The following is a 25876-nucleotide window of genomic DNA, read 5'->3' on the forward strand; positions in this document are numbered from 1 at the left end:
GAGAATTCATTGATTTCCTGAGCCACCCTTCCCCCCCGGTCATCTCCCTTGTATCTTCCTACAGCGAAAGCCAAAAGAGAGAATTCATTGATTTCCTGAGTGACCCTTCCCCCCCCGGTCATCTCCCTTGTATCTTCCTACAGCGAAAGCCAAAAGAGAGAATTCATTGATTTCCTGAGTGACCCTTCCCCCCCCCGGTCATCTCCCTTGTATCTTCCTACAGCGAAAGCCAAAAGAGAGAATTCATTGATTTCCTGAGTGACCCTTCCCCCCTGGTCATCTCCCTTGTATCTTCCTACAGCGAAAGCCAAAAGAGAGAATTCATTGATTTCCTGAGTGACCCTTCCCCCCCCGGTCATCTCCCTTGTATCTTCCTACAGCGAAAGCCAAAAGAGAGAATTCATTGATTTCCTGAGTGACCCTTCCCCCCTGGTCATCTCCCTTGTAGGCTTCTTGCATTTGATGTATGAGAGAGAGGTTTATTAGTTTTTTCTTCTTTGGCAAGTTTCTCCTTTCATTCACTCTTGGTCTGCCTTAGTAATGTTTTACACGTGATTTGGCATTACTTGCACTCTTTTGTATTTTCATTACATTCTGCTTTCCAGTTTTTTTTAAGGATATATTTTTTTTTATTTAATAGCCTCTTTCAGCTCTGCAGGCACTTTGGTCATCTTTTTACTTTTTTTTCAAGCTTGTGGATTACATTGATCTGTGCTTCCAAGAAGGTATTGTAAACAATCTCCACACCTCTTGCAGACCTTTAATCTTCACAACTGCTTCCTGTAGTTTCCTCAAGTTACAGGCCTTTAAATAAGATGGGAAATGTGGTTTGTGCTATAGGAAGGACTGCATTTCTTTTCTGTGACCCATTATTGCCCACAGATATAGGCTTTGACTGTAACTGGCAGTGGTAAGCAAATCAAATATGGAGAGTGCTGAGTGCTTGAACCCACTCAGTTTTGGCATTAATCTTACCTTGCCTTTCATTCCACTCTATTCATAATTCAGATGAATCAGGGAAAATAGGGACATGTGAGTCACATGGGTTCAGACTATTTTTCTTCTTGATTTTCTGTGTAGGAATTGTATGCAGAGTTTAAAACGAATGAGGAGAGCTATAAACAGCTTCTTAACAAGGGTCAGCTAATGTTGCTTAATCGAGTTGAATCAACATCCGGCTCCAATACTGAGAAGAATGTGGCATTGCTGGAGCAGAAATGGCATGTGGTCAGTGCCAAGATGGAGGAAAGAAAGGTAAAGCCATGAAAGAATGAGTCTGCGGGACGGGAGATCCTGAAGCATTGGTGGTTAGCAGTGTTGTGCATCTAGGGGACTAGTGAAGTGGGAGTAAATAGAAAAGTAGAAGCACAGGGGATTGAAAAATGCATCTTGCATGAAATTGTCTCTACACGTGAACATTCGACATTCCTCACAAAGAGAACAAATGGAGTGAAAGTAAAGTAGGAGTGATACGACTGTCGCTGTGCATTCAGCAATCAGCCTGGCTCCATGGTGCAGCTGCACTTAGACAAATTTGAAGGATGGAGTAAGGAAACAATATGCAGAGATTGGCTTTTCAGTGAATTTTTGTTTTCCAGCAAAATTTAGTTCACAGAAAAGCTGATATAAAGTCCAAAGATCCAGTTTTCAAAGGGAAACTTGTGGAGGTTACAGGTATGCAAGCTGCCTGAAAATGACTCCCATAATGGACAATTCTTGTTGACGTTGACTTGTTTTTGAAGACGCTGTGAGCCTGAAACATCCTCTCATATTGAAAAGTAGCCCCCACCCCTACCCTATTTCTCTATAACTTCTACCCACGTGCAGTTGCGGCATTTAACAATGTATGTCTTTATGTAATGAGCTTATTCAATTGCTTGTGTTTATTCTTCAGTTAAAGCTGGAAGAGGCATTGAATTTGGCAACCGAGTTCCAGAATTGCCTGCAGGAGTTCATTAACTGGTTGACCCAGGCAGAGCAGAGCCTGAACACTGTCCCGTCTGCCAGCCTTCTCTTGGATATGGTGCTCTTCCAGATTGATGAACACAAGGTAATGCAGGATACGTTCATTCGACTACACGCCTTGTAAGTCCAGGAAATGGGGCACCTTCATTCCATTTTCACAGAGAGACGTTTTGGTTGGTTTGTTTGGTTTTTTTCAATAGTTTTGGTCTTCTCACTCTGCTTTTTTTTGTCTTTTGACATTCAGTTCTATTCTTAGTTTCCATTGGCTCTTAGGTTTTTGGTCTTTTTGATGCATTCATTAAGATCAGGGATATTTCCTCTTCTTTTCTTTCCCAGACTCTGTTTAGAGTTCTTGGTCTCCCTTGCAGGCAGGGCTGTGTGGCCACTTCTTCCTCTTCTTTCCTTTTTTCCTGCGGGTAAGCGTTGCGCCGGGGGACTTGCTTCTGTTATTTTGTTTTTCCCCCAGGTTCTAGTGGTTTTAAGTGCAATGCCTAGGATGGTGGATGCTGGAGAGGCCAGCCTCTTCCCCCCAGCCCTCGCCGCGGGTTTCCCCAGCGGCCCCGAGTCGCGCATTCCTTGGGACCGCCACAGCAGGGAGGCTTCGTTCCCCTGCTGCCTCTGGAAGGGGATTAGAGTGCGCGGAGGCGTCTTCCCACTCCCCCCGCGGCGCACATCTCTCCTTTGGCTGCGTTACGGCTGCTGCCTGCCCCTCTCCCGGCCGCCTCCGAGCATGCCGAGGGCTCCACGTTGCTCGGCCTGCGGCGGTCCGGGGTCGCGAGGATCGCATGAGGGACTCTGTTCTAGGTGCCTCCCTGGTGGGGAGGGCACCTCCGGCCGCCGCCGACATCTTCACGTGCCTCAGCGTGCCGAGCACTGCAGGAGCCAGCCCCATTCCCATTTTCAGCGGGAACGGTGGCCATCTTGGATTCGGAGGTTAACACACTGCAGGCATCCGAAGGAGATGGGGAGGCTTGCATGGACCTGTCACCACCGATTCTCTCTCCGGTCCCCGAGCTGGCTTCCCAGGACCCCACAGGGGACTCCACCTCGACCCCCCCACCGCGTTTTCCATGGAGTTCATTGTACTCATGCACAATGTTTACCTTCAGCACCTGGTGCATCCCAGACACATCGGTACAGAGCCTCTCCCATCCAAGGCTCCCAGGCTAGCGGAGACTCCTGCATCGGATCCCTGTCATGCAGGGGGGGGGCCTCCCAGGGTACACTTTGCGCGCCCCCTGGCAGGGGGAGCTGTCTCTCTTCCGGATTTGTGGAGGGACCCAGCGTCGCCACAAGGGGATTGACCCCCTCCTGGCCACTCAGTTGGACGGCGATGACCCGCGGGTCCTTCGCATATTTCGCAGAGAAGAGCTGGAGAACCTAATTCCTCACATCTTACAGGAGCTGGATCTCGAGCCTCCTATCGAACCCCCCCCCCCAGGGCCCTCCGCGCCTGTCGTCGCCTCTAGCAAAAAGGGAGATCCCATGCTGGCAGGACTGCGCCCTTTGTCCCGGGCTTTCCCGATCCATTCCTCCTTCAGCTTTTGGCGAGAGAGTGGGACACTCCCGAGGCTTCCCTCAAGGTTGGCCTGGCGATGGAAAAACTCTATCCCCTCCCAGAGGATTTCCTCGACCTCCTCACGGTCCCGAAGGTAGACTCAGGGGTCTCGGCAGTCACCAAGAGGACTACGATCCTGGTCACGGGGGGCACAGCCCTCCGCGACCTCCAGGATAGAAAGCTGGAAGTATACCTCACGAGAATCTTTGAGGTTTCGGCGCTGGAAGTCCGCGCGGCCATCTGCAGTTCTCTCGCCCAGAGGGCTGGACTCCGGTGTGTCCAGCAACTCCTTACCTCTCAACAACTGCCGCCGGAGGAAGCAGACCAAGCTGACCGCCTTGAGGCCGTTATAGCCTATGGGGCGGATGCCCTGTACGACCTGTTGCGAGTTCTGGCAAGATCCATGGTATCCGTGGTCTCTGCACGGCGCTTCCTGTGGCTTTGCAATTGGGCGACAGACTCCTCTTCCAAATCCAGTCTGGGTTCCATTCCTTTTAAGGGCAAGTTCCTCTTCGGTGAAGACCTTGACCAGTCCATCAAGTCCCTAGGGGAAAACGCGGTGCATCGGCTGCCCGAGGACCACCAGCGGCCTCACCCCCCTCAGAAGTCGCCTCCGCTCTCAGCGCCACTTTCGCGGCTCCAGACAGCCGGCGCCTCGGACGCCTTCCTCCAGGTCGCAGTCGTGGTCCCGTTCCTTTCGTGGCCGCAGACAACCCAGAAGAGGGGTCGTCGCAAGGAGTGTCGTCCAAGCCCTCCCAATGATGCCAGGCTCCCCAACGCCCCAGATCGGCGGGCACATTTCCCTCTTCTACGGGGAGTGGGCCCACATTACTTCGGACCAGTGGGTCCTGGATATTCTAAGGAACGGTTACGCGTTGGACTTTGCTCGCATTCCAAGAGACAGGTTCCTCTTCTCGCCTTGCGGTTCGAGTCACAAGCGGCTAGCGGTACGGCAGACCCTCGACAGACTCCTGGATCTCGGGGCCATCTCTCCCATCCCTTCCGGAGAGGTGGGCTCGGGCCCCTATTCGATCTACTTCATGGTACCCAAAAAGGACGGAGCCTTCCGTTCCATCCTGGTTCTCAAGGAGGCCAACAAGTCACTCCGGGTATTTCGCTTCCGCATGGAGACCCTATGGTCAGTGACGGCGGTGGTACATCAGGGAGAGTTCCTATCTTCACATTCCCGTCCGCAAGGCTCACCAGAGGTTCCTTCACTTCCTGATCCTGAACCAGCATTTCCAGTTCCAGGCCCTTCCATTCGGTTTGGCGACCGCCCCTCGGACCTTCACGAAGATCATGGTGGTAGTGGCAGCCACTCTATCCTCCAGTCGCTCGGTGGGGTGGCGAAATTCCCTAAGAGCAGTCTCCAGCCTTCGCAGTGCCTGGACTTCCTGGGAGCATGCTTCGACACGGCTCAGGGCAAGGTTTTTCTATGCCCGGACAAAGCGCAGGCTCTTCGAGCACAGATCCAGCATTTCGCAGCACTCCCGGAACCCACGGCTTGGGTTTATCTCCAGATCCTGGGATCCATGGCCTTCATGATCGATGTCGTACCGTGGGCATTTGCGCATCTGCATCCCCTACAAGGAGCTCTACTCTCCCGTTTGGAAACCGGTGTCACGGGACTACCAGGTTGTACTCCCTCTTCCTCCAATCGCCAGGAACAGCTTGCACTGGTGGTTAGATCCCCGACATCTGGCTCAAGGCTCTCCTCTCGAGATCCCGGATTGGGTAGTGGTCACCACAGATGCCAACCTGACCGACTGGGGAGCAGTATGTCAACGAAGCTCAGTGCAGGGACAGTGGACGATGGCACAAGCCACCTGGTCGATCAATCGCCTGGAAACAAGAGCAGTCCGTCTGGCGCTCATACACTTTCTGCCCCTCGTGCAGAATCGGGCGGTACGGATCCGGTCGGCCAATGTGACCACAGTAGCCTATATCAACCGCCAGGGCGGCACACGAAGTCGGCAGGTGGCTCTCGAAACAGCCTGACTGATGTTATGGGCAGAGCGCTTACTAACGCGCTTGGCGGCCTCTCATATCGCAGGCGTAGGCAACATCCAGGTGGACTATCTGAGTCGACAGAGTCTGGATCCCGGGGAATGGTCTCTTTCCACCGAGGTGATGCAACTCCTCATTCGTCGCTGGGGGACACCCTCACTGGATCTCATGGCCACAGCTATCAATACCAAGGTGCCACAATTTTTCAGTCTCAGGCGGGAGCACGGCATGGGGGGCGTGGACGCCCTGGTTCTCCCCTGGCCGGCTCGTCGTCTCCTCTATACTTTTCCGCCATGGCCTCTAGTGGGCAAGGTCCTACGGAGATTAGAGACCCACAGGGACCCGTCATTCTAGTGGCCCCAGAGTGGCCGAGGTGCCCGTGGTTCGCAGACCTACTCAACATTGCAGTGGACGGCCCCCTACAGCTCAGCCATCTCCCTCATCTGCTTCATCAGGGCCCAGTATTTTCCGACCAGGCAGAACCCGTCTGTCTTGTGGCCTGGTTTTTGAAAGGCGGCGGCTCCAGCGCAAGGGTTACCCTGATGCAGTAGTCTCGACTCTCCTCAAGGCTCGGACGACCTCAACCTCTGTTGCTTATGTGAGGTTTTCGAGTTGTGGTGGTTTTCGAGTTGTGGTGCTCCGCCCATGACACCTCTGCTAGCAGGGCCCCGGTTCCTCAGATACTGGCCTTTCTACAGGACGGTCTAGAGAAAGGACTCGCCTGCAACTCTCTGCGTGTTCAAGTTTCATCACTAGGCTCACTCGTTTGGACCACCGGACACTCATCCCTCCTGTCTCATCCAGACATCGCTAGATTCCTTAAGGGGGCGAAGCATCTGTGCCCTCCGATACAGGACCCCTGTCCTTCGTGGAGCCTTAACCTGGTCCCCAAGATCCTTGCAGGTCCTCCCTTCGAGCCCCTGCGTCACGCCACCATCAAGGATCTCGCCCTCAAGACGGTCTTCTTGGTGGCCATTGCTTCCATACATTGTATCTCGGAGCTTCAAGCTCTCTCCTGCAGAGACCTGTTCCTTCGATTCACGGATTCCGGAGTCTCCCTACGGGACGGTGCCTTCCTTTCTTCCCCAGAATCATGGTCATAGTGGCGGCGACACTGAGGAAGAAGGAATCCTCGTCCACCCATATCTGGACGATTGGCTGATCAGGGCAAAATCTCCAGAGGAAAGTCATCAGACGACCACCAGAGTCAAGAATCTCCTGGAGAACATCGGATGGGTTGTCAATGCAACCAAGAGCTGTTTGCAGCCCTCCCAATCTCTGGAATAACTGAGAGTCCTGTTCGACACCCAACAGGACAATGTCATTCTTCCCCCTACAAGGAAAAGGAAATTGATGGACCAGTTGAGAAAATTGTTGAACAGTGCTCGCCCCACAGTATGGGACTACCTCCAAGTCCTCGGACTCATGACATCAACCCTAGAAGTCATACCATGGGCAAGGGCTCACATGCAACCACTACAATGTTCCCTACTATCACGATGGAACCCGATGTCCCAGGACTACACCATCCGCCTCCAGTTACCGGCGGAGGTACGGATCCAGCTCCTATGGTGGCTACAAGAAAACCACCTGAGCAAGGAAGTAAGGCTATTCTCACTGACCTGGGTCTTGCTCACCACAGATGCGAGCCTACGAGGGTGGGGAGCCCTCTGTCAGGAACTGACAGCCCAGGGACAATGGGACAAGGAAGGGTCAGGCTGGAACATCAACCGTCTGGAAGCCCGGGCAGTCAGACTAGCCTGCCTATGCTTCAGTCACAGACTCCAGGGCGAATCTGTCAGTCATGTCGGACAACGCCACAACAGTGGCCTACATCAATCGACAGGGAGGAACCAGACGCCAACAGGTGTCCCTGGAAATAGATCCCCTAATGGCGTGGGCAGAAGCAACCTAAAGGGACCTCGGCCGCCCACATCACGGGAAAAAACAACGTCGCTGCGGATTACCTCAGCAGGGAAAGTCTAGGCCCAGGGGAGTTGAGACTGTCAACCACAGCCTTCCAGTTAATAATAGACCGCTGGGGAACTCCAGCCATGGATCTTCTGGCAACCTGGTCCAAGGCCCAAGTCCCCAAGTTCTTCAGCCACAGACGAGAACCACAATCCCAGGGAATCGACGCCCTGGTCCAGACCTGGCCATAGGAAAACCTGCTGTATGCCTTTCCTCCATGGCCACTACTGAGCGGGATCATCCGCAAGATAGAACACCAAAGGAGGCTAGTACTTCTAGTGGCACCAGACTGGCCAAGAAGGCCGTGGTATGCAGACATGCAAAGACTTCTGGAGGGGAACCCTCTGTCTACCTCCTGCTCCAGCAGGTACCGATCCTCCACGAATATCCAACTCGATTCTCGCTTATGGTCTGGCTATTGAGAGGACTCGCCTGAAGAAGAGCAGATACTCAGGGGCAGTGATTGACACCTTGCTCCGAGCATGCAAGTTTTTCACATCTTTAACCTACATACGAATATGGAGAATATTCGAAGCCTGGTGTGAAGACCGTGACATCCTTCGGCGGACAGTCAAAATTCCCATGATCCTGGAATTTCTGCAGGACGGCTTGAAGAAGGTGTTGTCTCTCAACTCCATCAAGGTTCAACTGGCTGCGCTGGCCTGCTTCAGAGCCAAAGTGGACGGCATCAGTCTATCTTCCCATCCAGACACCTCCCGCTTCCTGAGAGGGGTCAAGCAAATCCAACCACCTCTAAAGTGGCCGGTACCCCTATGGAATCTCAATCTAGTACTCGACTTCCTAGCGAGAGCTTCTTTCAGACCTTTACACGGTCTGTCCCTACAGCTCCTGACCTTGAAGACTGCATTCCTAGTGGCAATATGTTCAGCCCGTAGAATCTCTGAACTTCAAGCACTATCCTGTCGGGAACTGTTCCTCAGAATCAAACCAGAATCCAAACAGCTACGCACTGTCCCCTCCTTCCTTCCAAAGGTGGTTTCTCATTTCCACCTAAACCAAACCATCTCGCTGCCATCTCCAGACGAGCATAAGGACTCTGAAGATTGACGTCTCCTTCACCATCTTAACATCGGCAGACTCCTAGTCCGATACCTGGAAAGATCGAAATCCGTACGAAAGATGGACCACCTATTCATCCTTCACAGCGGGAAGAAACAAGGGGAAGCGGCCTCGCGGGCAACCATAGCCCGCTGGATCAAAGAAGTTATCAAGGCGGCCTAAGTAGAGGCAGGCAAGCCTCCACCTCTACAAGTCAAGGCCCATTCCACCAGAGCCCAGGCAGTGTCCTGGGCAGAAACCAAGATGCTGTCACCCGCCGAGATCTGTAGGGCAGCGACATGGTCCTCCATTCACACCTTCTCGAGGTTTCACCACCTGGATGTTCAGGCCCCGGAGGACACAGCATTTGCAAGGGCAGTACTAAGTGGGCCAGGGGCAGCCTCCCGCCTGGTTCGGGAGTAGCTTTTGTACATCCCATTGGTCCTGAATCCATCTGCTACACGCTCAGAAATGGAGAAATTACTTACCTGATAATTTCTTTTCCTTAGTGTAGACAGATGGACTCGGTATCCTTCCCATGGCTGCCTCAGAATACGGAAACTTCGGGTGACAATCCCCGAGAGCAAGACAAGCATGGGTAAGTCATGCTTTACCTCTAGTTAGCACACCCAAAGTTACCGGGTGTCGGCGTTTCTCGGTTGAGTGCACTGGCGGTCTCCAGCTAAAATTCACGTCATCCACTTCAAGTTAATCAAGTTAACCAAGTTAATCAAGTTATTCAAACACACATATATCCACCATTGCTTTTCGAGGAAAATACTGAAGAGCAGAGCTTCCTGTGGGGGTATATGTAGTGCTGACGTCAGATTGAAATCTGATCCATCTCCAACTGCTATCAGGAGCACACTATACCCATTGGTCCTGAGTCCATCTGTCTACACTAAGGAAAACGAAATTATCAGGTAAGTAATTTCTCCAATATACTACATCTACTGGTTCACCTTTATCCACATGTTTATTAACTCCTTCAAAAAAGTGAAGCAGATTTGTGAGACAAGACTTGCCTTGGGTAAAACCATTTTGACTTTGTTCCATTAAACCATGTCTTTCTATAAGAACATAAGAAAATGCCATACTGGGTCAGACCAAGGGTCCATCATGCCCAGCATCCTGTTCCAACAGTGGCCAATCCAGGCCATAAGAACCTGGCAAGTACCCAAAAACTAAGTCTATTCCATGTAACCATTGCTAATGGCAGTGGCTATTCTCTAAGTGAACTTAATAGCAGGTAATGGACTTCTCCTCCAAGAACTTATCCAATCCTTTTTTAAACACAGCTATACCTACTGCACTAACCACATCCTCTGGCAACAAATTCCAGAGTTTAATTGTGCGTTGAGTAAAAAAGAACTTTCTCCAATTAGTTTTAAATGTGCCCCATGCTAACTTCATGGAGTGCCCCCTAGTCTTTCTACTATCCGAAAGAGTAAATAACCGATTCACATCTACCCGTTCTAGACCTCTCATGATTTTAAACACCTCTATATGTTCTGTGATTTTGATGTTTAGAACACTTTCCACTATTTTTCCTGGCACTGAAGTCAGGCTAACTGGTCTGTAGTTTCCCACATCGCCCCTGGAGCCCTTTTTAAATATTGGGGTTACATTAGCTATCCTTCAGCCTTCAGGTACAATGGATGATTTTAATGATAAGTTACAAATTTTTACTAATAGGTCTGAAATTTCATTTTTTAGTTCCTTCAGAACTCTGGGGTGTATACCATCCGGTCCAGGTGATTTACTACTCTTCAGTTTGTCAATCAGGTCTACCACATCTTCTAGGTTCACCGTGATTTGGTTCAGTCCATCTAAATCCTTACCCATGAAAACCTTCTCTGGTACAGGTATCTCCCCAACATCCTCTTCAGTAAACACGGAAGCAAAGAAATCATTTATTCTTTCCGCGATGGCCTTATCTTCTCTAAGTGCCCCTTTAACCCCTTGATCATCTAACGGTCCAGCTGACTCCTTCACAGGCTTTCTGCTTTGGATATATTTTAAAGAGTTTTTACTGTGAGTTTTTGCCTCTACAGCCAACTTCTTTTCAAATTCTCTCTTAGCCTGTCTTATCAATGTCTTACATTTAACTTGCCAATGTCAGTGAGGGGGGTGGAGCGTCGCTGCGGTTGGCACAGGCGAACAGAGGAAGCTCACAGCGGCCCTGGATCTTGCTCCCAAGTACCTCCAAAAAGGAACTCCCCCTGCACAATGTTTCTGAAGCAGGAAGGATCCACATGTGCTCACAAGAGCATGCTGGAAAGCTATAGAAAGCTTTTCTTTCCCAATCTATTCTAGAGCTACATTGATGACAAATAGCATGGACTGTGTATCCTGCTGCCTTTGGAGTAGACCTGTTATAGGGGAACAATCTTCCTTTTATCTGTAATGAGTTATCTGGGGACAGTAGAATGGTCATACACGCAAATCCTTCTTCCCCTTGTAAACTGTTAGAGAACTGAGGGAGTCTTGCAAGGTGATGTGTGTGGGAAATTCTCTGTGAAATCATCTGTGTTACTGCCATTAGATCATGTCACCCACTTGTGTGGCTGATTATCCCATTGCCCTCGGAGAACACTCATGAGTAGCTTGATTTCTTGTCATCAGCTGTTCATTTAGCATGTTTTCTGTATAAGAAGGTAGTACTGCAGAATTCTCTGTCTATCATTGTGAGTAAACAATACAATGTTTTTCTGTTTTTAGGTTTTTGTAAATGAAGTTAATTCTCACCGGGATCAAATCATTGAACTAGATAAAACAGGAAATCAATTAAAGTTCCTCAGTCAAAAACAGGATGTAATCCTAATAAAGAACTTGCTGGTCAGTGTGCAGTCTCGCTGGGAAAAGGTGGTCCAGCGCTCTGTGGATCGAGGAAGGGCTTTGGATGATGCCAGGAAACGAGCCAAACAGGTGAGCAATGACAGAAAAAAAATCAAACTGCAAATTGTATATTAATGAATGAAAACAAAAGGCAAGTTTAAATTGCTGAGGTAGCTATGAACACAGGCTTCAAAATTCCTGTCTTTGTAGTTCCATGAGGCCTGGAAAAAGCTGATTGACTGGCTGGAGGATGCAGAGAATCACCTTGATTCAGAACTGGAAATTTCAAATGATCCTGACAAAATCAAACTACAGCTTACTAAGCACAAGGTAAAAAATGTGATTCATAGTTTTAATGAAAGAAAGCACTTGAATGTATTCCAGACGTTCCAGTTTCTGTAGATACTGGGAGAAGACTGCTAAAAATTTAAAATGTAAAAATAATCTGCAGATACAGATTATACTTCATTTGAACAGCCCAAGTACACAGTAAGTAGTTAAAATTATAATATGAATTTTATATGATTAAAAGTTCTGATACAATGACACTTTAAATATATAACTGTGTTTTGCATGCAAATGTAGAGAAGATTTTCATAGCTAAATTCGGATCTATACAGGTAAAAAAAAAAAAAAGTTAGACAGTTACAATGGCTGAATCCATTTAAAAGGATTTTCAGCTGGCCAAAAATACATGCCTAGTTTTAGGTGTAATAAAGCAGCAATCCTGGGGTTGTAAACTGGTCAGGGGAGAGCAAAGTTGCTTACCTGTAACAGGTGTTCTCCTAAGACACAAAGATGTTAGTCCTCGCACATGGGTGACATCATTGGATGGAGCCTGGTGCACTGAGCATGCCACTATCTGTGCATTCACGCAGGGTCCCTCTTCAGTCTTGTAACACAGAATTACAAAAAAAATAAAATAACAAACATAGGAAAATCCAACTCCACGGGGTGGCGGGTGGGTTTCCTGAGGACTAACATCCTGCTGTCCTCGGAGAACACCTGTTACAGGTAAGCAACTTTGCTTTCTCCTAGGACAAGCAGGATGGTAGTCCTCACACATGGGTGAATGCATAGGTACAGGCTGTCCCTGATCAACTGGCAAGACCAACACACACCTAAGCAGGTGCCAACGGGCATAACAACATAGGCACTGTTGGTAACAGAAGGAGAGAGCCTGGACCTGAAAAGAGGGCCCTTGGTAGGAAGAGATTCTGAAGGTCAGACTGGCAGAAATTGCTGTCATGTCGGCCATCCTGTCCAAGCAGTGATGGGCAGTGAAAGGGTTGAGAGAAGTCCACGTCGTAGCCTTGCAAATTTTGGCTACGGGAACCGCATGCAAGTGGGTCACCGAAGTTGCCATGGCTCTGACTAAGTGAGCCTTGACATGGTCTCCAAGCTGAAGGCCTGCCTACGCATAGCAGAAGGAAATACAATCCGCCAACCGCAGACCACATAGACCGCCAACCGCATAGCAGAAGGAAATACAACCGCAACTCCCCATCTGTTCTTGTCGAGTAAGATGAAGAGCTGCATGGACTTCCTGTGGCTTGCTATCCGTTCGAGGAAGAAAGCTAAGGCCCTTTTACAATCCGAACTGTGTAGAACTCGTTCGCCCTGGTGCGAGTGAGGCCTAGGAAAAAAGGTGGGCAGAATGATTGACTGATTAAGATGAAAATGTGTTAAAGCATGGTACTGTTTCCTTACCAATAAAAACTATTTTGAAAAAAAAATGATGAAAATCAGTCACCACCTTAGGCAGGAGCGTAGGGTGAGTGCGCAATACCACCCTATCATAAAAGAATTTCGTATAGGGTGATAGGTCACCAACGCCTGAAGCTCGCTGACCGCAACCAAGAAGATAACCTTCCAGGTCAGGTACTTCAGATCACAGTAGCGCAGCGGCTCGAAAGGCTCTCGCATTAGCTGAGCCAACACCACATTGAGGTCCCAGGACAAAAGAGGAGGCCACAGGGGAGTCTTTAGCTGAAGCAAACCCCGCATAAACCGCCCCACTCTGGGCTGCACAGAGACGGGTGAACTGTCAATACCCTTGTGGTAAGCACTGATGGCACTCAGGTGTACCCTGACTGAGTTGGTCTTTAACCCCGCATCCAAAAGGTGCAACAAGTAGTCAAGCAACTTTGGAGTGGAGCAGGAGAACGGATCCAAGCCGTGGCCCTCAAACCAGACGGAAAAACTCTTCTACTTCAGGCTATAAGACTTCCTGGTGGAAGGCTTCCTTGAAGCTATCAGGTCCCGAGACACATTGTCAGAGAGGTCAGGAGGCTGCACAACTAGAGTTTCAACATCCAGGCCGTCAGAGAGACAGCCCTGAGGTTTGGATGGCACTGCCCTGATCCTGCATGATTAGGTCAGGGAAGGTCCCTAGACTGATCGGTTCTCTGAGAGAGAGATCCCACAGGAGCAGGAACCAGACTTGTCTCGGCCAACAAGGGGCAAGGAGCATCATGGTCCTCTTGTCCTGCCGGAGCTTCAGGAGGGTCTTCATCACCAGGGGAAGCAGAGGATATACATACAGAAGGCCCTTGCCCCAATGGCGGGCAAAGGTGTCCAAGACTGGTTTGCCGTCCCCCATGTAAAGGGACCAGAAATGCCTCATGTTGCTGTTGCAAGGGGAGACAAAGAGGTCCATGTCCGGGATCCCCCAGAGATGGAAAATGCAATCTGCCTCTGCTGGGTCCAGGGACCACTTGTGAGGTCGGAATGCTTGACTCAGCAGGTCCATCACCACATTCTCCGACCAAGCAGGTTCATGGCTCAGAGCAGAATGCCCTGGGAATGCACCCTTGACCAAATTTGAACAGCCTCCTGACACAGGAAGAATGACCTGTGCCTCCCTGCTTGTTGATATACCACATGGTAAACAGAATGTTGGGAATTATTAGAAAGGGAATGGTGAATATAACGGAAAATGTCATAATGCCTCTGTATCGCTCCATGGTGAGACCGCACCTTGAATACTGTGTACAGTTCTGGTCGCCGCATCTCAAAAAATATATAACTGCTGCAATACCAAAACCAAGGGTTCCTTACAAATCATTGTTCATGGTCAAAACATCAAGTTCATGGTCAAAACATCAAGTTCATGGTCAAAACATTCATGCACAAAGTTCCATCATGCGGACAGACAGACGATATTTCACCACACAATAGTAAACCTTTTGTAGGTGACGGCCATCATATCGGTGCCGTTTGCTCAGAGAAGCAAAAGCAGGGTCCTGTCCGTTCCAGTAGCCTCGTGAGAGAGTTCTATTCCCGGAGCTGATAGAGAAGGTACAGAGAAGGGCAACCAAAATGATAAGGGGAATAGAACAGCTCCCCTATGAGGAAAGGCTGAAGAGGTTAGGGCTGTTCAGCTTGGAGAAGAGACGGCTGAGGGGGGATATGATAGAGGTGTTTAAAATCATGAGAGGTCTAGAACGGGTAGATGTGAATCGGTTATTTACTCTTTCGGATAGTAGAAAGACTAGGGGGCACTCCATGAAATTAGCATGTGGCACATTTAAAACTAATCGGAGAAAGTTATTTTTCACTCAACGCACAATTAAACTCTGGAATTTGTTGCCAGAGGATATGGTTAGTGCAGTTAGTGTAGCTGTGTTTAAAAAAGGATTGGATAAGTTCTTGGAGGAGAAGTCCATTACCTGCTATTAAGTTCACTTAGAGAATAGCCACTGCCATTAGCAATGGTAACATGGAATAGACTTAGTTTTTGGGTACTTGCCAGGTTCTTATGGCCTGGATTGGCCACTGTTGGAAACAGGATGCTGGGCTTGATGGACCCTTGGTCTGTCCCAGTATGGCATGTTCTTATGCCTACCTGATTGTCAGTCTGAATCAGGACCACCTTGCTGGATAAGCGATCCCGGAAGACTCAGAGCATAGCGAATCGCCCACAGCTCCAGGAAGTTGATTTGGCACTGTGCTTCCTAAGCAGACCACAGACCTTGCATGCAGAAGCCATCCACGTGCACGCCCCAGCCCAGGGTGGTGCATCGTGGTAAGCCCTGAAAAGGACCCCCCTGTCCCAGATTGGGCAGAGTTTCCCACCAGGGCAAGAAAGTCCGGAGAGATGGCGTAATGCGGATGCGCATACTGACATGGAAGGCTTGCCGCCACTGAGACCGAAGGGTCCACTGAGCATAAGCAAGCAGGCCAAGGGCGTAACATGGACCGACGCAGCCATGAGGCCCAGAAGGCGAAGCAAGAGGTGGGCCGAGACCTGCCAGATTTGGTGGATCAGATTTGCCAGAGACGCCACAGCAAGCGCCCGATTGCGAGGTATATAGGCCCAGGATTGAGCCGTGTGCAGCTGGGCACCGATAAAGCTCAACCAAGGTGATGGGGTGAGATGGGACTTCGTGTAGTTGATGACAAACCTGAGGGACTCCAGCACCTGAATGGTCAAGCTCAGGGAGTGAAGTGCCCCTTCCTGGATGGCACTCCTAACCAGCCAATCGTCTAAGTAAGGGAACACCTGTATTCCCAGATGTCGGAGATGCACACCCACCACTGCCAGACCCTTGGTGCAACCCGCGAGGCCAAACGGTAACACCTTGTACTGGAAGTGCCGCTCGCTCACGAGGAATCGCAGATAATTCCTGTGACTGGGGAAGATATCGATGTGGGGTGTATATGTCTTTGAGATCAAGGAAGCAAAGCCAGTCCCCTCTTTGCAGGAGGGGCTTCAGGGTGCCCAGTGAGACCATTTTGACCTTTTCTTTTTGGAAAAAGTTGTTCAAAGCTCTCAGATCCAAAATTGGGTGGAGTCTCCCTGTTCTCTTTGGAATCAGGAAATAGCGGGAATAGAATCCCCATCCTTGCTACCTCAGCAGCACGTGCTCGACTGCTCTGGCTGTTACAAGGGGGAGAACTCCATCAAGAGAATCTCCTGATGGGAGAACTGACCTCAAGATGGATGCAGAGGAAAGTCTGCGGAGACATCCTGGAAGTTTAGCCGATACCCCTGACGAATGATGAATGGGACCCACTGGTCCAAGGTAACCTGGGGCCAGTGGTCTGCAAAGGCCACAGCTGACCTCTGACTGGAGGGTGCAGCGAATTGGCTTATGCTCCTCTGCATCCAGTCAAAACCCCATGGCGGATCCCTGCTGGGGTATTGGCTGAGGTCTGGGGGTCTGCTGTTGCCTAGAGCAGCCCTGAGAGCTCATGCGTGGAGTTCGAGCATGCGCAGCAGGAGGGTAGTATTTCTTTTGGTGATAGAAAGATCTTCTGGGACCCTGACATGAAGATTTTCTAGCAGAAGGCGGCAGGTATGACATACTATTTGAGAGATGCTGAAGGGTCTCATGGTGATCTTTCAACTGAGCCACAGCATCCCTCACTTTATTCCCAATCAGGTTCTCACACATGCATGGGAGGTCCACAAGCTTTTCCTGGACCTCCAGTCTGAGATCTGAAGCTTGAAGCCATGTCATCCTATGGGCTCCAATGCCCGCTGCTGCCACCCTTCAGCCATCTCGAATACATTGTAGGTGGACTGCACCTTGTGTTTACCAGACCCTGCTGGGTGACAGCCATAAAGGCATCCTGCTGCTGTTGGACAACTTCTGGACCTACTTCCAAAGGTTTCAATTATACTGGGTCATCTACAGCTCGTAGGAAGCGGTGTGGGCGATCAATATCACGCCTTGGAACACTTTCCTACCGAAGGCACAGAAGCGTGGGTGCAGGAACTCTTGGCCTTCTTGATGGCTGACTCTACCATGACTGACTGATGTGAGAATTGATGCCTCTCAAAACCCAAGGCCTGCTGTACCAAGAAGGCTGCATCTATTTTCTGATTCACCGGACAAACAGATAATGGGGTGTTCTCAGATTCTTAAATTTATCATGGACGGAAACAGCCACCACATCCTTCGGGGCATCAACAAACTGGAGGTCTTCCAGCATCTTATGTCAGCATCTTCCTTTGTTAGGAGCTGAAAGGAAATGGCTTCCGCCATGGCCTGGACAAAGCCCAAAAAAGGCCAGGTCTTCTGGCGCAGACCAGCGCCTCTCCTCTGGAGGGGACAGGTCCGAGGGGAGATCATCTGAGCCATCAGAAGCCGACTCGGTGGAATCATCTCCCCATGAATCATACGGGGTATCCTCCTCACTAAAGTCTATTGGGGATCCCTGTGGCAGGCTCTTGCCCAGACCCCTAGGCCTGGGCACAGAGGGCATCTGTGGGCCAGAGGAACTGGGGAGTGGACCAGGGAACACTGGACTACGGCACCAAGGACCCTGATGGCGCTGCGGGCCACAACAGCTCATTCTCCTCAGAGGAACACACGATGGGAATTGCTCCGGACTGAGGAGGCACCAATGGCCACTGGGGTATCAATGGATCCCCCAGCACCAGCAGCTGCTGCGTCGGTAAAACACTGAGGAGGAAATTGAGGCACTCCAGCAGTGCCGCCAACATCGAAGGTGCTTGCTGAAGCACCAATGGAGCCGGCGGTCAGATGCCCTGTAGAGCTCGGATCACTGCCAGCTGCACTCTGCAGTCCAGCTCCTCCTGAAAATCCGAAGAGAGTGGATGGAGGAGGAAGAGAAGGCGTCACCAGACATCCCTTGGAGCCCCGAGTGAGATCGGTGCCAAACGCCTAAGACTCCCGGGTTTGATGGAGGTTAATGCCTTCTCTCCACGGGGTCGCTTTGGGGGCATCACAACAGCCGATAGTGCCAATGGCGACCGGTGACAATGCTTCCGGGATTTCCCTCTGTGCTCGCCTGGTCTTTCCCCAGAGCCGAGGAAGATGGCGATGATCCTGACGTCCTGGAGTGGGATGACACCAACAATGACCTACCACCGGCACCTCTCTCCTGGGAGGGTCCCGTGGGGGAATGGACAGTGAAGGTTCTGTGTCCATGTGGCCCTTATGTGTTGACGCCCCCGACGCTGGAGTTGATGGATCAGATTTTCTGGGCCCGAAGAGCTTCTCCATATTGTCTATACGGGCCCAACGGCCTTTGGGGGGTCATTTGATCGCAATGATGACACCCTTGGGTGTCGTGCGATGCCCCCAGGCAGAGGATACAGACCTCATGTGGATCCGTAATAGACATAGTCCACGGACCCTGGGGGCATTGGCGAAAACTGGATGACACCATAAAAAAAAGAGCCGGTGAACGGTTGATGACTGGCAGCCACCGATGAGTGACACTGCCGGGAATCGACCACGAGGAAGGAAGAAAACCTTACCACGCCACCCTACCAAGGCATCGACCAGGAGGAAGAGGGAGCCCGGCGCAGGAAGTCAGTAATCGACTAGGAATGAAAAAATACGATGAAAAAACGATAAAGAACAGAGCTCCACAACCGCGAGACGAAAGCGCCTCGGAAAAAATGAGACTGAAGAGGGACCCCATGTGGATGTGCGTATAGTGGCATGCTGGGCATGCTCAGTGTTTCTAGAAACTTCCGTGTGGGCACCATCCAATAATGTCACCCATGTTTGAGGACTACCACCCTGCTTGTCGTAGGAGAAAAAATATTTCCATGTACATTATGCTTTTGAGATGCCTACTTTATCTTAATAACTCCATCTTCAGGCACAAATGGTGCTGGTAGTTCATATTTGAAGATCAGGTTGGTTTGTGCAGGCTGAAAAGTAAGCACATACTTCATCTGTTAGGCACCTTAATGATTTCTACCCCTTAGCAGTATTTTCTGCTTTTCTGTAACTCTTTGAGCTCCTCAAGACTTAACACCTGCTCCGGGGCAGGCGTTAATTTTTGAGGGTAAAAGTGTGCATGTCAGGCACACTTTTTTTTTTTTTTTGCATCGGGGGAAATGGCTAATAGCCTCATCAATATGGATTTACAGGTGATGAGCTCTATTAGCTATGCGCTCGGTAGAACACGCGTTTTGGATGAGCTAACCGCTTTTTGTATCAGGGGTTATGGACGTGCGTCCGAAACGCACCTCCAATTACATGTTGAGCCGTGTGTTGCAGCCAGTGCACGCTATTGCATCGGTCTGATAATAAAACCGTAATACAGCTGCAAGTACAAAAGACTTGAAAATGAATTATACATAAAGGGCTGCCATTTACAGAGCTGGAATTTAACCCATTATGATGGTGAAATAGAGTAGGGATTTTGTTGTTGTCATGAGAGGTTTTTTTTGTTCTGAATCCTTCTCCTTCCTTGTAAACTAAAGGAATTTCAGAAAACCTTGGGGAGCCGACAGCCTGTGTATGACACCACCGTGCGGACTGGGCGTGCTTTGAAAGAAAAGGCTTTGTTGACAGACGATGCCCAGAAACTAGATAACCTTCTTGGAGAAGTGAGGGACAAGTGGGACACAGTGTGTGGCAAATCAGTTGAAAGGTGAAACAAAATATATCGTGTGTATGTTGATTTGTTTCTATCAATTTTATGAAACCAAATCATTAACAGAGCCTATTACAATTCATAGAAACATAGAAACATAGAAATGACGGCAGAAGAAGACCAAATGGCCCATCCAGTCTGCCCAGCAAGCTTCCCTCTTTTCTTCTCCCATACTTATCTGTTTCTCTTAGCTCTTGGTTCTAATTCCCTTCCACCCCCGCCATTAATGTAGAGAGCGGTGGAGGAGCTGCATCTATGAGCTAATATTCAGAAACTGAGCACCTACATTTAGATACCTATGTTCAGTCAGATTTAGCACTCTACATTTTCAGTTGAAAATTCACCTAAATTTAGGCTGCTATTCATGTGCTTAGCGCTGAAAATCAGTGCTAAACACCTAACTTTTTTTTTTACCTCGCCTGAACTCAGTCCCTTTAGCCACCCACTGTTTTCAGAGCTTAAATTTAGAGCCTAGTGAAACTAAGAACCTAAATTTAGGGACTCAGCTCAAGAAAATTTCAAAAAGGCCAATTCAGGAGCCTAACTCCAAAAGTTAGGATATGAAAAACTTTGAAAATTGGCTTCTCTATGTCAGAATGTAGAGTTTGAACTGAAAACTTATGTAACAAGTGGCTTCTTATTTATTTATTGCCTTTTTTCTAATCCGGATGGGCTGAGATTTTTATTCTCTCTCCCCAGGGACTCCATTCCTCTTGGAAATAGGCTGGTTATTTTCTTGCTGGAAAGTTGTAGTAAGCAGAGTTTGTGATTTCTTTCTAGGCAGCACAAGCTTGAGGAGGCTCTTCTCTTTTCTGGCCAGTTCATGGATGCACTTCAGGCCTTGGTTGACTGGCTGTACAAAGTGGAGCCACAGCTGGCTGAAGACCAGCCTGTACATGGTGACCTGGATCTAGTCATGAATTTAATGGATATTCATAAGGTAATAAATGATCAGGAGACATTTTGGACCTTGAGTTCAAATGCACTCTGCTACTGACTTCCTATGACTTTAGAAATCATTGCATTATAATTCTGTGCCTCAATTTATGTAACTATAATTAGTGGTAATAACATTTCTTCTTGGAGCAGACCTGAGTTCATGTCACAAGCCAGGCGAGAGAGCCAGGATTATACAGCTCTGACTGCTTAGTTGTGGCACCGAGTTTGTGTTCTGCTCTGCTGTATTATCTCAATCTTGGTCAAGATGATTAGTAATTATCATCCAAAGGTCTTACAGCAGTGCTTGCCTGTTTCTAGCACTGAGTTCACAGTCACCAAAATTGCCACTTTCCTAGTGTGTAGCAGATGGACTCAGGACCAATGGGTATAGTGTGCTCCTGATAGCAGTTGGAGACCAATCAGATTTCAATCTGACTTCAGCCCTAGTACATATACCCCTGCAGGAAGTGCAGCTCCTCAGTATTTTCCGTCTCCATAGCAGTTTGGGACTATCTGCACGCTCTTACAGCGTTAGAGTATTCAAAACAAAGAAGAAATCTTACCTCTCCAGACGAGCCCCGCTCTCCTGCGGTGATACCTAAGGGTCCCTCCCCCAGTTGAGATTTCCTGAGGTGATTTCCAAGTTCCCTCAGAGGTAAGCCTCGGTCCGGTAGCCAGTTCCCGGCGTGGACTTAGCTCCCGGCAACGGGAGTGTCTGAGAGGCAGCGGGTGCAATACCAAGAACGGCGGTGAAGATACTTCCCTCTCCCCCCGCAGCCGGAGACCGCCCAGAATGAAACTGGGAGACAAGGTAAGGTAGAAAACTTTTTCTAAGTCTTCAAGGCTCGGATAGCCGCACAGATCGCCAGCCGACGTCTATACCATCGGATTGATCAGCCCAGGCCAAGCTAGACCCCGATGGGATCCGAGGGTCCTCCCACATGGAGACCCTCTGAGGTGATCGCCATCTTGCCCGTGTGGTCGCCGATGCCATTTTGCCGCTCTATCCGCCTAACTGAATCGTGCGCACAGGGTTGAGCCGGGTGCACAAATTACTTGTGCGCACAGCGGCGCACGTATCTCAGTGAACACGCATCCTGGCCTACACGCACATCTTGGGCACACCCGGAGCGCATAGCTAAGCCTCCCGGCGCGCACATTAAACGCACAGACCAGGGTTTCAACGACCTATGTGCACAAAACCATGGCATCACCAGCCAAGAAAGCCAAGACACAAGCCCTCTGCCCAGCCTGCCACATAAGAGCTGCGCAGAATGAGGAGGCCACGGCTCTGTGTCTACAGTGCGAGGAGGCCTGGGAGAACCTGGACAAGGCCCTCCCCAGCCAGTACAGGAATCCAGATCCATCGATAGTATCCCGGACCTCTCTATCCCCAGCTCGACCCTCCCCCAAACGGGGTCCCTGGGGAACGCAGCGGCCTTTAATCTAGACCCAGGATCCTTCTCCTGGGTAGAATTCTTTAAGGGTCTACACACCTTTGTCCACATGCAACCACCACCAATGGCACAGTCACATCCGCCACCAGAGGACCCTTGCCTCCCAGGGCCCTCCAGTGATGTGCTCCCCCTGGCCAAAAGCCTCACCATAGGGGTCACGGACACCTCAGATGAGGATCAAGACTCCCTGGAAGAAGGGGAAATACCTCCAGGAATGGAACCTTACCGAACCATGAGGCGTTTCTTCTCCAAAGACAAGATACCAGATCTCGTGGCTCTCAGCTTGAAGGAGCTCGCCATTCCAGGCACAAGTGCCACAGAGGAACCAAAGACGAACCCTCTCCTAGAAGGTCTCTTTCAGGCCTCACACCATTTCCCCTTGCTGCAAGCCGTACAACAGCTGATCAACTTGGAATGGGATGCCCCGGAGGCTAGTTTCAAAGGGAGGCAGGCCCTGGAAGCCCTATATCCACTGGAACCCTCAGCCAAAGAGCTACTAGTGTTCCCAGAAGTGGGCGCCATGGTCTGCGCGGTCACAAAGCGCACTACCATTCCAGTCGAGGGAGGAGCGGCACTCAAGGATGCCCAGGACAGATGTCTGTAATACATCCTTAAACAGTCATTCGACATATCAGCTTTGTCACTACAGATTGCTGCCTGCTGTGTTGTGGCAACACGCGCCTGCCTATCCTTGACCAGGAATGGTGCCACCCGTGGCAAAGCACTAGAACCAGCGGTATCCTTCCTCACTGATGTGACCTCTGACCTGGTACGCACCTCAGCCAGGGGCATCTCATCCGTAGTGGCAGCCAGAAGGCAACTCTGGCTCCAAAGTTGGTCAGCCGACACGACCTCCAAGACAAAACTCACGAGAATGCCCTTTAAAGAAGCCCTCCTGTTCGGAAGCGAACTGAAGAAGTTAGCCGACAAATGGGGCGAATCCCCAGTACCTCTGCTACCGGAGGACAAGAACAAAAGAAGCCAACGCTTCCCTTTAGCTAGAACACTCATAATTACCCGGTGTTGGCTTTTCTCAGTTGAGGGCACTGGCGGTCTCCAGCTATAGTCCACGTCAACCAGTTCAAGTTGATTATGTTTCTCAAGTTATTCAAGTTAAACAAAGTTCACCAAGTTAATCAAATTATCCAGACACACATATATCCACAATTGCTTTGCGAGGAGAATACTGAAGAGCAGAGCTTCCTGCAGGGGTATATGTAGAGCTGACGTCAGATTGAAATCTGATCCGTCTACAACTGCTATCGGGAGCACACTATACCCATTGGTCCTGAGTCCATCTGTCTACACTAAGGAAAACGAAATTATCAGGTAAGTAATTTCTCCATTTCCTTGGTAGACCAGCCCAGATGCATTGGCTTATGCCATTCTGCCAGCAGATTGAGACAGAAAGCCATGACATTTTCCATGAAATCATCACTGCTATATGAATAGTGCAGTATTGTATTTATCTAGGGAGTATTATATTTATCTAGGGAGGAGGAATAGCCTAGTATTATATTTATCTAGGGAGGAGGAATAGCCTAGTGGTTAGAGCAGGGGGCTATGAACCAGGAGACCAGGGTTCGAATCCTGCTGTCATTCCTTGTGACCTTGGGCAAGTCACTTTACCCTCCATTGCCTCAGGTACAAACTTAACGAATGTCGGTATACAAAAAACCAAAGCCAGCCGCGGAACCCTGGACCCCAGTTGGGAGCCGTCTTCAACTCTTTGTGGACCATTGGACTTCGATCACGTCGGATTACTGGGTCCTGTCCATTGTCCACCAGGGTTACTGGCTTCATTTCAAACAACTTCCACCCCGCTCCCCACCAGCTCCAGGATGGGGTGCGGAAGGGAATGATCAAATACTTCAGGTAGAACTCGCGGCCCTCCTTTCCATGCAAACTGTCAAGCCAGTACCTACCAACTAGCAGGGCACAGGGTTCTACTCCCGGTATTTTCTTATTCCAAGAAACGGGGAGGCCTCTAGCCCATTTTGGACCTGAGAGCCCTAAACCGGTTCCTGGTGAAAGAGAAGTTTAAGATGGTCTCGCTGGGCACTCTAATCCCCCTTCTGAAAGGGGGTGATGCTCTGCTCCCTCGATCTGCAAGACGCGTATACCCATATCCCCATTTTCCATGGGGGTTGGCAGAACCTCCGTTTTCATGTGGGCCGGCTGCATTACCAATACTGTCCTGCCTTTCAGGTTTTAACCAAATGTCTGACAGTTGTCTGTGCCCTACCTCGACAACTGGCTCATCAAGGGCAGCTCGATCCAGGGGCCTCGGACTGCCATGTGCCTCACGATCGACATGCTGGAAATCTTAGGATTCTTGATCAATTACCCTAGGTCCCACCTTCAGCCAGCCAGACAACTGGACTTCATTGGGGCACACCTGGACACTGTCCAGAACAAGACCTACTTACCTCAGGACAAGGCAGAAACATTGGCAGCTCTTGCATGTCTTATTTCCAGCCGCATCCAGGTCTCTGCTCGCCTCTTGCTCCAGCTGCTTTGCCACATGGTGGTGACGGTGCATGTCACCCCATTTGCTCGACTACACATGCACCACACACAGTGGACAACTGCGTTCCCAGTGGTGTCAGGTGTCCCAGGACCTACATGCCCCCATTGTGGTCACAGACTAGCTGCATCATTCTCTTCTCTGGTGGACCGTCCCCAAGAATCTTACGGGGGTTCCCATTTCAAGCAGCTTTCCCCCCCCCTCCCAGGTCACGCTCACCACTGAGGCTTCTCAGATGGGGTGGGGTGCGTACAACCTAGGGCATCGCACGTAAGGGTTTTGGTCATCTCAGGAAAGGAGGCTCCAAATCAACCTTCAGTTCGGTATGCCCTACGGGTGTTCCAGGAATTTCTAGCAAACAAGGTAATCCTGGTGCACACAATCAGGTAGGCATGTGGTACATAAACAGGGAGGAACCGGGTCAGTTCTCCCTCCCCCCACCTGCCAGGAAGCATTCCTGGTTTGGACATGGGCCATCGCCAACGGTATAACTCTCCAGGTGGTGTAACTGCTGGGGATGGACAACACCCTGGCTGATGCCCTGAATCGGACTTTCAGGCCACATGTGTGGTCCTTCAAGCAGGAGGTGGCAAATCGCCTTTTCAGCTGCAGAGGGACCCTGGACATGGGCCTGTTTGCCTCCCTGGAGAACCAGAAAGTACGCCGATTTTGCTCCCTAGGCAGGAGGGGCAAGGGATCGCTGGCCGACGCATTCTCGATGCACTGGGGGACGGGCTTGTATGCTTACCTGTCCCTCTCCCTCACCTCCAAGAAACTTCAGACGTTGCAGCAGGATCAGAGTTACATGATCCTAATCGCTCCCTCATGGCCCCATCAGGTCTGGTACCCGGCCCTTCAGGAACTTGTGATACATCCCCCAGTCTGACTGGGAACGGCTCCAGACCTGATCACACAGGACCGGGACAGGCTCCGCCATCCCAACCCCTAGTCCCTAACCCTCACAGTGTGGATGTTTACCGGCTAACAGTTGAGGCCCTTGGCCTACCGGTGGAGGTTTTCCGTGTTCTTCTGGAGTCTAGGAAGCCTTCCACCAGAAAGTCCTACAGCCTGAAGTAGAAATGATTCTCCTCCTGGTGTGAAGGTCGCGGCTTTAACCCTTTCACCTGCTCCCCCTCGGCTCTTCTGAACTACTTGTTGTTCCTCTTGGAGTCTGGCCTACAGACCGCC

The 25876-nt window shown here is 50.2% G+C and overlaps 1 protein-coding gene across 4 annotated transcripts in view; it reads left to right on the forward strand.

Moving 5' to 3' along the window:
- The window catches only part of MACF1 (microtubule actin crosslinking factor 1), a 513108-nt gene that overhangs the window by 430884 nt on the left and 56348 nt on the right, over positions 1 to 25876 (forward strand). For all 4 annotated transcript variants that reach the window (XM_029570961.1, XM_029570962.1, XM_029570959.1 and 1 more), the window contains 6 exons: positions 1081 to 1254; positions 1895 to 2050; positions 11282 to 11488; positions 11609 to 11728; positions 19593 to 19762; positions 20546 to 20705. In XM_029570961.1, coding sequence (XP_029426821.1) covers positions 1081 to 1254; positions 1895 to 2050; positions 11282 to 11488; positions 11609 to 11728; positions 19593 to 19762; positions 20546 to 20705 — 987 coding nt within the window. The remainder of the gene's footprint in view (positions 1 to 1080; positions 1255 to 1894; positions 2051 to 11281; positions 11489 to 11608; positions 11729 to 19592; positions 19763 to 20545; positions 20706 to 25876) is intronic.

This window comes from Rhinatrema bivittatum, chromosome 11 (genome assembly GCF_901001135.1).
Source record: "Rhinatrema bivittatum chromosome 11, aRhiBiv1.1, whole genome shotgun sequence".
NCBI lineage: Eukaryota > Metazoa > Chordata > Amphibia > Gymnophiona > Rhinatrematidae > Rhinatrema > Rhinatrema bivittatum.